Source organism: Heloderma suspectum, chromosome 3, assembly GCF_057233095.1.
Source record: "Heloderma suspectum isolate Gila_16-S chromosome 3, 16-S_ref, whole genome shotgun sequence".
NCBI classification, from domain to species: domain Eukaryota; kingdom Metazoa; phylum Chordata; class Lepidosauria; order Squamata; family Helodermatidae; genus Heloderma; species Heloderma suspectum.
In genome coordinates this window covers 223,839,388-223,853,295 of record NC_139460.1, presented here as the reverse complement: position 1 = coordinate 223,853,295, position 13,908 = coordinate 223,839,388, and the positions used below count along the sequence as shown (strand labels likewise).

Genomic DNA, 13,908 nt, shown 5'->3' with positions numbered 1-13,908 from the left:
CACTAGGATGGCTCCTGCCTTTGACTAGACCAGAACCTGGGATTATCCAATGAAGCTGAATGGTGGGAGATGCAGGACATATAAAAGGAAGTTCTTCTTCACACAATATGCTTCCAAAAGATCTAATGATGGCCGCCAACTTGGTTGGCTTTAAGAGGGGATTAGACAAATTCATGGAGGAGAAAGCTAATGAATCCTATGGTTATATGCTACCTCCAGCATTAGGGGCAGCATGCCTGTGTACACCAGTTGCTGGGGAACATGGGCAGGAGGGTGCCACTGCACTCATGTCCCGCTTGTGGGTTTTCCATGGGCATCTGGCTGATCACTGGGGGAAAGAATGTTGCACTGGCCCTTTGGTCTGATCCAGTCTGGCTCTTATGTTCTTGGAGAGCTGCTACTAGTCAAACAAGAGACAACTGGGCTAGATAGACCCAATCTTGGACTCAGTATATGGAAATTCCTTCTCAAATAACTGCTTTAAAAGTAGTTAAACTACAGCTCCTTGATACCAGCTCAAAAGTAGTTTCAACTACTAGTTAACTACAGTTTAGTAAAAAGGATGAATAACTACTTTCTCCCAGGGCTGAAAATTAGAACATTTGTTGTTGCCATCGTCGTCAAATAGGTTGGACAAAGCAGTTTACTGGGGGTTTACAGAGTCTAGATACTGGGTGATATCCAATACTGTGCAAGTGGAGGGCAGCTCACACCATTCAGCTCACCCTTCTCCTCTCTGAAGCTGCCTGAAAAGGGCTGAAAAGGATCAGGATGACCTATAGAACACCATAGCTGTGGCTTACAGGATTGCAGTGGGAAGGGGGTGTTGGCCAAAGTCTTACAGGTGGAGGAAACTTGCTCTGCTTGTGCGAGGATTTTAAGCTATTTTGCCGTCCCATTGCAGCTCCAGAAGACTCAGCCCACAATTTGGTAGGGGGAGGGTTGGGGGGCAGGAGGTGGTACAGGTGGCTGCAGGGAGGAGGGGGAAAGGGAGAGAGATGTTGTTCAAGTGTACCTTCTGCTTCACAAAATCAGATGTCACCCACTTACTTTACTCAAATAACTTGTGCAAATTATTCTGTACAAGGCAAACATGAAAGGGGGGAAATGCAAGAAGAAAGCTGAAGAAATGAGGTATGATGTGGTTTCACACTGAAGAAAATAGGGAAGGTCATGCAGGCCTGTCCGGCATACCTCTGGGGAACTGCTGCCTTCCTGGGCCAGGCTGAACTGCTGCTATACTGAGTGCAGCCAGCGCCTTAGCGATACCACGCACAAGTGTCTTCCTAGCAACTAGCTGCAGGACTGGGAGGGGAGGCTGCCATCCCGTCAAATGTTGGCATGCCTGCTTCTATTCTTCTCAGCGAGTGATGTAGTGTTTCCGTTGGTACTTCCATAGAGTTTTTAATATGAAAATAAATGATGAACTATTTATACAGTAGATGCAGGAATGGCTACCGTAACACTGCATCTGCAGCACCACACGTCCCAAGGATGGTCCTGTGGTTCCTGGACTCCCCTCAAAGCGAGAGCACCTCGACCACCCTGGTATCAGCGATGGTGTCTTCCCATCTGCAAATGCATGCTTGAGCATTGCTGGCTGAGGCACCCCCAGCCTCTACCAGTGGCTCCCGGCGCTTCCAGACACAGTAGGAATTCTCCTCCTTCCTCGATTTCCCCATGGCGGTTCTTATTAGCAAACTGTTTCATCTGCCACTTCTGGAGAAAGGTATTTGCTTGGGGACACTCCTGGGGGTGAGGCTTAAAACCTGCCAGGAGAGCACTCATCAACAGTCTGAGCTGGCACAGTTCAGACACCAGTGTAGAACTCAAGGGAGAACTAAGCCTGAGTGGCATGGGCCTCACGGGGGAAGGTGTCCATCCCCCCAGGGGCCCTTGCAAGAGGCAAGTCATCTCCCACCACCACTCTGCAACTCACAGTCCAATGTCATGATGGGCATTTTGCTAATGAGCATTTTTACTATAGCGTCAGTTCAAGAGTAAGAACAATTCCACTTTTATACTGCCTTTCCACAAGGGAACTTAAGGCCTTTAAGCCGGCTTATAAAATGGTGTTGGATGTGCCTACATTTTTATTCCCATTTAAATAAAGAGAATCAGAGATCTGCTCTGGACCCCGCTTATCTATACATCTATGCATCGATACAGCTTTTTTTTTTTTTTTCCATTACCGTAGCAATAGCCTTGGCCAGACCTCGGAATGACTGGATATAAGCAGAGAGAGTGTGTGGTCCAAAAATGGTGGAGGCTGCCTCATATCTTTGAACCTATGAAGTGAGATAGGAAGACATTTGAATTCCTCAACATTTCATGGTCCCAACAAACACAGCGGGAGGCAGACTTAAGCAGGGTCTGCTTGTTTCAACCCTTAGACCCACCAACCGGAGTCTGGTGCAAAAGTCAAACATTTAGGATTAAAGAATTCTGAGCCCAGGAATTTGTTTTGGGGATCAGAACTGAATGGAGCTCACAGTCCTCACACACACACATACACACACTCCTGGTTAATCCAAGCTTTCTTAATTTCAGCAGTATAATTTAGGGCAGGAGGGGAGCGACAGTTTTTCCTAAAGTTCATAGACTCATGGAGTTGGAAGGGGCCAACTAGGCCATAGAGTCCACCCCCCTGCTCAGTGCAGGAATCCAGTTTAAAGCACCCCGGACAGATGGCTGCCTAGTCTTTGCTAGAATACCTCCAGCCTCGGAGAGCCCACCACCTCCCTGGGCGGTTGGATCCAAGGTCTGACCGCTCTGACAGTTAGGAAGATTTTCCTGTAACTTAAGCCCATTATTTCATGCCCTACAGTCTTGGATGATAGAGAACAGGTTGTGTCCCTTTTCTGTGGGACAACACTTTAGGTACATGAACAGTGCTATCATATCCCCCACCGCTCAGCCTTCTCTTCTCAAGGCTAAATATATGAGGTTCCTTCAATCTATCTTCATAGGATTTAGTTTCTATTGCCCTGATCATCTTTGGGCACAATCTTATGCATGCTGAAACAGAAAAAAGCGCTACAGCTCCCAGAAGTGCCCAACCAGCCATACTGGCTTGGGAATTCTGGGAGTTGAAGGACTCTTTTCTGTCTAAATATGCATAAGATTGCACCCTTTGTTGACCTTCTCTGAACTCATTCCAATGTATCTGAATCCTTCTTAAAATGTGGTGTCCAGAACTGGACACAATGTTCAAGGTGAAGTCTAATCAGTACAGAGTAGAGTGGATCTCTTACTTCTAGTGGTTTAGAAACTGTAGTTCTATTGATGCAACCTAAAATTGCATTTGCCTCTGTTGCAGCCACATCACACTGCTGACTCATATTCAGCTTGTGACAGACTGCAGCTCCAAGTTCCTTTTCACACATACAGTTGCCAAGCCAGGCATCCCCCATCTTATACCTGGGCATGTGTTTTCTTTTTCCTAAATGAAGAACTTTGTACTTGTCTCTGTTAAATTTCATTCTGTTGTTTTCTGCCCAGTTTTCTAACTATCAAGATCATTTTGAATTTTGTTTCTGTCTTCTAAGGTATTAGCTATCCCACCCAATTCTGTGTCATTTGCAAATTTGATAAGCATTCCCCCCATGCCTTCCTCCAAGTCATTAATAAAAATGTTGAAGAGTACAGGGCCCAGGACAGAAACCTGAGGCACCCCACTCAATATCTCCATCCAGCTTGATGAGGAACCATTGACGAATTAAATAATTAGGAGTCAGCAGTCCTTGCCAAATTACTGCATATCATCCAGAGATCTACCAGCAGATCCACGTTTACCTTCTGCCCACTCCTGGACTACTAGGATGTAGAAAAATTGTGATGGTATCACACACTACATATTAGTCTACCAAATCTCTCCACATTCATTCCTGGGAGCAGTTAATTCAAAATTTTAGATTTTGAGAAACATTTTTTTTTAAGGTTAGGGTTAGTTTGTGACCCTAATGAAAGCTGGCTGAACATTAAAAAAAAGTTTTGTCTTAGAGTGTCGCCAGTGTATTTACCTGATATTCTTCATAAGTAGTTATATAATGGGTATAAACATTGCACATTCCTGAAAGTATAATATTCATTCCCAGTTTCCCATGAGTTTCAAATTCCTAAAAAAAAGGTGCACTGGTCAGTAAATCAGCATTGAGTGGAAGAACCATTCCCAATTCAGAGTGCAGGTATAGTAATTATTCATTCGCTTGTTTTTATATATAATTTATATTCTGTGCCTTTTATTTTCCTACAATGGCTAACAATATAGATAAAATATATAACGAAATATAATGAAAAGACAGAATATACAAAACTAAAACAAAGCTAAAACAAAAACATTAAAATTAACTCCCCAATACTACAATTATTTGCAGTTCTGAAACACCTGGGAAGAGTGAAACATTTTGACCTGGTGCCTAAATGATAATAATATAGGCACCAGGCGGGCCTCCCTGGGGACAGCATTCCAGAGGACAGAGGCCACCACTGAAAAGGCGCTCTCTCTCTCTGGTCTCCCGCCACCACCATACCTCAAGCAGCAGGGGTGCCTCACGTGACGATCTCAGTGGATGGGCAATTTGGTATGGGAGAGGCAGTCCCCTTCTGTGTTTATCATAAAAACCAGATGAGGCCTCAGCACGCTTTTTATATATCTATATCTATATGTATCTAGATATAGATATAGATGCCACTTTTGCGCTGATCTTGTCCTGTTATTACTTCCTTATCCCTAATACATGGCAGAGTCAGTTATGAACCTGATGGCTTTAGACCTTCAGGACCAAGTAGGTTCCAGGAGGCAGCTTCTCTCTCTCATATGGTCAAATGTAGGTCTACCCTACCCAAGAGCAACTAGGATTGAGGCTACCGCTACTGCTCAGAGACGTGTATGGGCTGCTAGACACTTCATTAAGGGGTGGCCCGGCCAAGCCAGGTGGGTCCATCCTGGAGCTTGAAGTATCTGAATGGGCTGCATCCAAACTGAGCTGAACGTAAGAAGGCAGGCAGGAGCAGTGGCTTAAGAGTTCCGCCATCACTCATTCCCCCAAATTTGGTCCTCTTCTGCCAGGAGATGGTAAATAACTGAACTGGAAGAGCCAGATATAGGGGCTAAACCTCCTGTAAGGCAGACAGGGGGAGAGTTGGACAAAGAGCACTACACAGCTGGACAGCAAGAGCTATTGCTGTGTAATAGATAAACCACACAGCTCAGCCCCTTCTCCATGTACCCCTTGGATATCTGCTTTTTAGAAGCTCTGATTGCTAATAGAGAGGTGACTAGCCACAGACTATTTCTCTGGAACTAAGAATAATTGCTATGGAACTGTGTGTGTGTGTGTGTGTGTGTGTGTAATACAGGTGTGCTTTCATGTGAGATATGTGTTTTGTGATGTGTATGATTTGAATAGGAATGGATTAATCTGTCAATTTAAGTTTCTCTCAGTTTATCATCTTTCCAATCTTAAATTTGGTTCATCTCAAACTGAGATTTTTTGATGTTTCTAATTTCTAATACATTTCTAAAACATACATTTTTGTATGCATTTTGCCTAATATACACATCTTGGGCAAGCAATTTTTCTAATATAATGCATATTTGATTATTCTTTTCTCTAATATGCACCTTTTTTGATTGGAGAACTCCATGGCAAAATTCAGAAAAGTGAAAATTTTAAAGGGTAACTGAGTTTTGATTTGCATAGTGGTTTGAAAGTGCAAAACAAATTTCTCCCCCATCCCTAGATTTGAATGGGAGGATTATGGCAGTGAGTTGTGGTCCGGGCATGTGGGCAGTGCATGAGGCAGGTATATTAGAAGGAAGGTATCACCCAAACTAGCTTTGTTGGCCTGATATATTGGTCACTTAGTTCAAAGAGAAACTGAGAAATGCGAAGGAGGAGAACTGCCCTTATGGATCATAAGGCCCATCATTCCCACTAAATTCTGAACCTCCTTACTTACACTTTTAACAGCTGCACGTACTCTCCGTCCAGACATTGTCCTGAGAGACATGAAAGTAGTGATATCAGTTTCCATACACTTCCATAGAGCAATACATGCAGAAAGTTATCAAAGCACATTGAAGGTTTGTGGGTCATTCGTTCAGAACAAGTGTGTGTGTGCATGCGTGTGTGTGTCAGACAGCGAGCAAGCGAGAGAGGTGTCTATGTGTATGACAGCTGCCTGTGAATGAGAGAAGAAGGAGGGGTGAATATGTGTGGCCTCACCTGTCCTGGCTCCACCCACCACCACCCCACCCACGACCAGCACCACACACCTATGTGGCCCCGAAGGGATCCCCAGTCACCAATGTGCCCTCCACCTGAAAAATGTTGCCCACGCCTGATTTAGGGGAAGTTCAAAGAAGGTCATTGACAGCTCTCATCTTGCGGAAAAGAGTAGAATAAGAATTATAATATACTCTTTCCAATCCAGCAAAATCCTACTGAAACTACTAGAACAAGTTAGTCATGACTGGCTTGAGTCCCATTGCTTTCAGTGGGACTTGCAGTGCAACCCTATACATGCCTACTCAAGTCCCATTGAATTCAATGGGGCTTACTCCCAGATATAGGGCCGCGGTGGCTTAGTGGTTAAGACGCTGAACTGCAGACTGGAAGGTCGGCAGGTCAGCAGTTCGAGACGCGAGTGCTGCATGACGGAGTGAGCTCCTGTCTTCAGTCCCAGCTCCTGCCAACCTAGCAGTTCGAAAGCAAGAAATTGCAAGTAGATAAATAGGTACCGCCTCGGCGGGAAAGGTAACAGCGTTCCATGCACCTCGGTGTTCAGTCATGCCGGCCACATGACCACGGAAGCGTCTTCGGACAGTGCTGGCTCTTCGGCTTAGAAACGGGGATGAGCACCGCACCTTAGAGTCGGACACGACTGGTTGGGGACACCTTTACCTTTACCTTTACTCCCAGATAGTGCGTATAGGATTGTAGCCTTAGTCATGACTAACATTTGTTGGATTGGAGCCATTTTGTTCTCACTGTACTGTAAAGTCAAAGAGGGCCTGGATTTTCCCTTGTTGACCTGACAATATATTAGTGCAGCATTGCCTATTTTACTTTGCCATCGTTCCAGTTGTTCCTCATTTCACTCCAAAACGTTTTCCAGAGCAAGCTGTTTTCCATAAATTAGTGTATAAACTTTATCCTGCTTCTGAGCGCACCACAGAAACCCATGGATGTACATTAACCATGCTATAAACACAGAATAGGAATACATACGTAAACTCTCCCGGAAGAGCCACTATCACCGCAGATCCAATGGTAACTATTTGGACATCAATTAGGTGTGGATGCCAAGGGAAAGGTTTTGAAAGCTTACAAGATTCAGGAAAGAAGTGGAACCTTGTGTTAGTTTTATTTGGCCATTACCCACGTTAACATCAACAACACAGCCAAACTCTTCCCCGCCAACGTTGCTCGAGGGGCTTGTGACTGAGTAGGGAAAAACGATGAGAGGGTATATGAGGAGATGGCATATCATCATCTAAAGCAGGGGTGGGCAACTTGTGGCCTTCCAGATGTTTTGGTCTGCTCCCAGCAGCCCTAGTCAGCACGGCCAACAGTGAGGGATCATGGGAGTTGTAGGCAAAAACATTCAGAGACCCACAAATTGCTCACATCTGGTTTAAGGGCAAAAAAACGCCCATGTGATGAACCCTACAGTCTTACAAATATGCTCTGCCTGCATTCAATTATATCAATGAAAACATTTGTTTGGGTTTAGTAAAAATGATAGCTCAGCTTCCCAGTATTCTGTGCCAATTGCTAGGATGTTTGCCAAGTACCAAACTCCTTACTTACAGAAGCGTGATTAAATATGAACCCTGAACCCAGGATGCTACACAAGTCTCTGTTTCCTTCCTGCCCGTGGTTGTTCCTATGGCAGAACTATTGGTGGGCAGGGAGAAGAGTTAAGAAGACCTTTAGGATGCAATCCTATGCGTGTTTAGATAGTGACCTGGTTGGCATGACACAACAACTCACCATGGGTTGTTGTGACATCCGAACCCAGTGCGGTTTCTGCAAGGTGGCTTATTTTTCACAAACAAGCCACTCTGAGAACCTATGGCTTGTTGTTGGGTTGTTTTCAGGGTGGCTTGCTGCGACATCCTAACTCAGCAGCCTGCCTTCATCATTGGTTGTTGGTACTTGACAAGAGCAGCAAAAAACTCTGCCGCTCCTCACGATCTCACTAATGTCGCCGCCATCCTCCCTCATCCCTTTTCAGTGCCCTCTGGCTCATGCTCTAAAAACTGGGAAGAAAGGACACTGGAGAGTGTCCTGAACATGTTTTCAATATTATTATTTTTCGATCTTGTGCAAGTGCTTACATTTGAAAGTCTGCAGTTATGAAATTTGCACCGTTTCCCCTTCCGCTTTACTGCTCTGCCATGAAATTTACGTTTGTTTGTTTAAAACATTTGTATCCCCCCCATATCATTAAGATCTCAGGGTGGTGTACATATAAGATCAATTTAAACAGTATACAAGACTGACTTGTCTGCCTTGAAATTACCCTTCTCCTCCCCCTCTCCCCCTTGCAGCTAAGGATGTGGTAACTGAGATCGGCGTGTGCTAAGAAAACAACAGAAGCTGCAGTCTGGGGGGAGAGGCAGCAGGGCTGAGCTAGTTTTGGGCTTTGTAAGCTGACAGCACTTTGGAGTGTTGGCCCCTCTCTCTAGAGAACTGATGTGGGGCGATGGATTTGACGGCCTGTTGGCATGCTGAGCTGCACTACCATCTGTGCACAGCCTGCATACTTGTAAATACTCAAATATTACAAAATGCCAACAAGCCTCCGGTGTCCTCCTGCCAAAGGAACCAAAGCTGGGTAAATGCTGCACCCCTGGGAATGCCTCTCCAGCAGCAGAAGTGCACTGAGCACTTCCTGGCTGGAGGAAGTACTGACTAATCAGTGGCCATTGGCTGGAACCCACCCAGATTTGAAATGAATGTGTTCCTGGTCGCAAGATCTAACATTCCATACCTCTCCTGTGGGAATAAGGATGGGCTTAGGCCTGTGGCATTCTTCTGTTTCATTGGATGGCTCAACAAGTAAGCTATCACGGACCGCGTCCCAGAACGGATTGCCTTCTAGTGTACCTGTCAACCGAGAGGCGTTGATAGAACATTTCCCATCCTTCTTTACATTTTTGAAGAAATATATAATGTAGAAGAGGAGAATGTCTAACTAATTCTAGTATGAGCACATTTTTAAAACGAGCAATTTGCATAACCTAGAATTTTCAAAAAGAGTTCATCGAATATATGGTTTCAGTTCTATTGCTTTGAACAAAAAAACCCATCTAACTAGCTGCCAACTCCCTTATGTTTTCCCTGGAAAATGTTTCGTGATAACCACTGGTTTATATTGTTGCTGAGTACTAATGTTTAAACTCAGCAAGGCTGTTAATTGTTGCCATCCACCAGTTTAAGAGTTAGAGCTAATTAGGGAGCGTCTGAGGGGCCATGGGACAGTTTGGATTCCCTGCTCCGACCTCAGAGCTAGGAGTCGGAGCTCCACCCCCTCCCACTCACCCCTCAGCCAGCGTGGAAAGAACCATGCAGGGAGGGGAGGAGACTGGAGAGGCCAGGAAATGAGTTATGAGACATGAGTTGCCTCCTTCCCTCCCCCTCCGAAATGCCCCACCTAGAAGAGCAAAAAAGCCTGTCTAGTGAAAAGTGCAGGGCAGAAAGCCATTGGAGGGGGAAATCGCCTCTACTGCTCTTCCCACCCTGCATAGGATGACTGTAAGCCTCTGAGTCCAGGGTGCAACCCATTGGATTGCGCCCTTAGTTAATCAATTACACTTTAATATAGAGCTAAACTTCTAAGATGTGATAATTTGCAGTTTAATAGCCACCTCTTGAGTATGGTTTAACACAGGCATGGTATAAATGCCAAAAAATGGATTGCCAGATGTTTGTAGAAGAAAACGAAGTTGCTTCCACACTGGTAGAGATAAGGATGAATATTAGCTGCAAAATCACATCCCAAATATTAGAATACAAGATATCCAACACATCAGACTCAACAACAGTGTATTTTAAGGTGAATAGTGAATTTTAAATGCTACACAAATAGTAATAATAATGAATATAATTTATAAGTATTTTTCCCCACTTGCCTTGGGTGAAATTGAACATTCCTGGGCCATCTATGGTACCTGCCGCAAAACTGTACCCCAAGGCTGGTTTACATGTTTTACCCTTTGGAAAAGCATTATGAAAAGTTGAGTTATGCATTATAAATACCACTATATCATTATTTCCTGCCTAAAATGTGTCACTGACAATACTTTACCGTATGCGTAGCATTGACCTGTACAGTAGTATTAGACATGTCCATCCACTGGTGAGCTGAACTGATGGGGCCATTTATCTCTTCAGAGGCTGTCATATATAGTTCCTAAAATACAAAGAGTCATCTGAAAACCAACTCATTTATATCTCCAAGGGCTTCTCCCACCAACTGTTTACGCAGGCAGGGACAGTTGGGGAGAGCTGAAGCACAGTCCCTTTGCTCCTGAGATGGAGAGAGCCACAACCATGTCATTCCTTTGGCAAAGAGTTGGAGTTTTCAACACTGGCGGGGCCCTTTTCTCTTCTAATGTTATCTCTCATGCAGCTAGTCTTCCCCACCAGGTTGGAAGGGGGGAACTGAGAATATTAGCCACATGAGATATAGTACTGGAAGAGACAAAAGCTAGAACAATGATACCTCCTCCTACCTTTTGGAAAGGAGCTGCTTCTACTGAGGCTGGGTATATATCAGCAGTAAGCAGTGTGGTACCATCCAGCTGTTTTGAATGACAGCTCTTATAATTCTTGACCACTGGCCGTACTGGCTGGGGCTGATGGGAGTTGTAGTTCAAAACATCTGGAGGTTGTCTCCCTCTGGACTGTATCCTTCTTAAATATTTATTTATTTAAGATGTCTTACGGCTGCATTTTAAGGATAAGCCCTTGCAAGGCAACTTCCAACATTAAAAAAACAAAATATATAATCGAAACCTCTAAAATATACCCCCCAAATCACCATAGAAACAGCAGTGGGAATCCGTAACACAATAATAATAATAACAATAACAACAACAACAACAATAATAATTGAAGTGGCCATTAATAGGTAAGGAATATTTGCCTTTTAAAAGCTTGCATAGTAGGATTTGTTATTGGCTTATGGTATCACTCATTTTGTTCAAAATAATTTACATTGAAAATGATGCAGACTAGCATCATCGACAATATTTTGTAAACAACAACAATACGCAATCGGTCTTTCTTCAGTGAAGCTTACTGGAATGGTCTTGAGCAAGTCATGACCTGTCACCTATAGGATAAGGTACCTATACAGTTAAGATTAAGTTAAAGTAAGAGTAGAATGTATAGTTACTTGTCCTGTGCCCTTGAAAAAGAAAACCTAAAGCATTACACTTGCACATATTAATTTACAACTGAAAAATAAAACAAATTGAGGACACTTTCAAAATATCACAGAGGAAAACTGAGTTTTCAGAAAAACACTTGTTTACAATGAAAGTGAATCCTAGAATTTGAATACATTCCTATGGACTCAGTTATAAGGCCTACCTTTGCTTTCAAGTAGATCTTTCTCCCAATTATTTGTGTGCTCTCCAATATATCATTTCCAGGACCTGTAGCTATACACACCTTGGCCTTGAAGAACAAATTAAAAGGGGAAAGTCACAAGCAATTAGAATATCATTTTATACCACAGTATAGAGAAGCAAAAGCCATTGTAGTAGTTTTATCAAAGCAGGCAGCTTGTAAATATAATTCCTAATTCCACGAATCTGCCCTGTCTAGAACGTTACTCACATTGTCAGACTACAACTCCCATCACCCAGTCACTGCCCATGCAGGCTAGGAAAGTTGTGGTCCAACACATCTGCATGGTGCCAGGATGGGGAAGTCTGGGCTATGGTAATATTCAAACAGTAACAATAATGAATATGCTGTATAATAAGCTTCTTGTCCTTCACTTGAAATCTCTCCATCGCCTTGCCCCAGCCCAGCCCTCTACTCTTATATCCCCAAACATCCCTGCCTGTGATTTTCGGTCCTTCCGCTCCACGTCCCACCATCCAAGGGCCTCCTGCTCTTTCAAAAGATTCTGCCCTTTCTCCCTTGCTGCCCCATATTCCTTCCCTATTTACCCCTGTCTCCTTTTCCTCTCCTTTTCCTCTCCTTTTCCTCTGTTTATAACTGTACTGAGTTATAAATTGTAAGCTCCCTGGGGCAGGAACCTGTCCTCTTATCCTATGTAAAGTCACACACACACACACACACACACACGGAGAGACTGACACACTGATAGTGCTAAATAGGTAAATAAAGAGTATTTCTCACCACATGCCTTGTGTGCAAGAAAGATAGGAATGAGTGGAAACTACTGGTATAAATATACTTTTACTTATATACTTCTATAAGACATTCGGGGGAATTTTCCTCTAGAGGGCAATCTACACCTAGCATGTAATCGCAACAAAGCCAGTAGAATATTGCCATTAATCTAATCATATTAAAAAGTGATAATTCACAGTCACTCCGTTTCCCTGTTTCAGTACTTCCTCAGAAGTGTAACTTTGATTCATACTTTTCAATCGGATAATCTTTACCACGTTAAAAGTGAGTGGTTCATGGTAGAGGAGCAATCTCATCTTTCTTGTTCTCCTAATTCCCCTCCGTCCCTCCCTCCCTCTTTGTTCTAACAACCTCAACATAACGACGTTCCGATACAGTGCGATCGTCCCTCAACACTCTCTGATTCTTCGGAGATCCGAAGAGGATAAAGTTATATATAGAAAAAAGATATTAGCTAGGGAAGGAGAGAGAACTACGGGGAAAACACACCGGGAGGTGAGGTACCGATGCTAGAAGCAGCCCGAAGATCCCATGGAGGCGTTGAGAGCTGTGATTGGCCAGTAGGGAAATACAAAACCAGCCATATAAGGACAGGGTTAGGAGTACACCACACCCATGGTACCCAAAAGCGAAACATTAGACCACATGAATGGGAATCTAGTTATATATTATGGTATTTGGGGGAAATGAATACGGTAACAGGTCAAAGGAAATTGTGGCTCCAAACAAAACAGTGTGAACGTCATGGGCACCGAAGGGAGCAGAAACTGCCCAGTGGCTGGATGTCTGGCTGCGGGCGGCCGGAGGTGGCCAGCGGCTCTGCGGCTTGGCCGCGGAGCGGAGCCGGCCAGGCAGGATTCCGGGGGAAGGGACGGAGTGCCTCCCCCCCCGTCGAGGATTCTGGGTGGAGGGACGGAGCGCCTCCCCCCCACCGCAGATGCCCCTGCACGGAGCCAGGTAAGGGATTCGTACATCCCTACCGAATGGTCAGTGCTGTTCCCTGTGGAACAGACTCCCTCAGGGGGTGGCAGGCTCTCCTCCACTGGAGGTATTTTAAGCAGAGGTCACCTGTCAGGGATGCTGAAGTTGCATCCTGCATTGAGCAAGGAATTGGGCTGGGTGACTTCAAATGTCCAACCCTGATTCTGTTAAGCAGGAGGAGCATTGGTATCAAAGAGAAATGGGGAGCTTCCAGTGACAGAAATCCAGGCAACAGCTACAGAAGAGTGGGTCAGCACCCTGCTTTTCAGTGCTTTTGTACCTCTGGGGATGACAGAGGCTGACAATGCTCTCCTGAGTTCATGAAATAGGTTACAACCTTGTAACCTTGCAAAGGAAGCCAGATCTCTGGGCTCCATCAGCCCCCTTTGATTCACAGCCCCAGAAGCAGATATTTATTTTGAAGCAGATATTTATTTACAAGTAAGGGGTTAGGGAATAAGAAGAGAGGCAAGACAAAGTACAATTTAGAATTTCCCCAAATATCAGTTCCCCGTTTAGAGAC

The 13,908-nt window shown here is 44.4% G+C and overlaps 1 protein-coding gene across 4 annotated transcripts in view; it reads right to left on the bottom strand.

Moving 5' to 3' along the window:
• The window catches only part of ASAH2 (N-acylsphingosine amidohydrolase 2), a 77,180-nt gene that overhangs the window by 18,768 nt on the left and 44,504 nt on the right, over positions 1–13,908 (bottom strand). For all 4 annotated transcript variants that reach the window (XM_084845786.1, XM_084845784.1, XM_084845785.1 and 1 more), the window contains 8 exons: positions 11,610–11,696; positions 10,321–10,425; positions 10,145–10,226; positions 9,004–9,119; positions 7,236–7,330; positions 5,965–6,004; positions 4,023–4,118; positions 2,193–2,288 (listed from right to left, as the gene is read on the bottom strand). In XM_084845786.1, the coding sequence (XP_084701912.1) occupies positions 2,193–2,288; positions 4,023–4,118; positions 5,965–6,004; positions 7,236–7,330; positions 9,004–9,119; positions 10,145–10,226; positions 10,321–10,425; positions 11,610–11,696 (717 nt within the window). The remainder of the gene's footprint in view (positions 1–2,192; positions 2,289–4,022; positions 4,119–5,964; positions 6,005–7,235; positions 7,331–9,003; positions 9,120–10,144; positions 10,227–10,320; positions 10,426–11,609; positions 11,697–13,908) is intronic.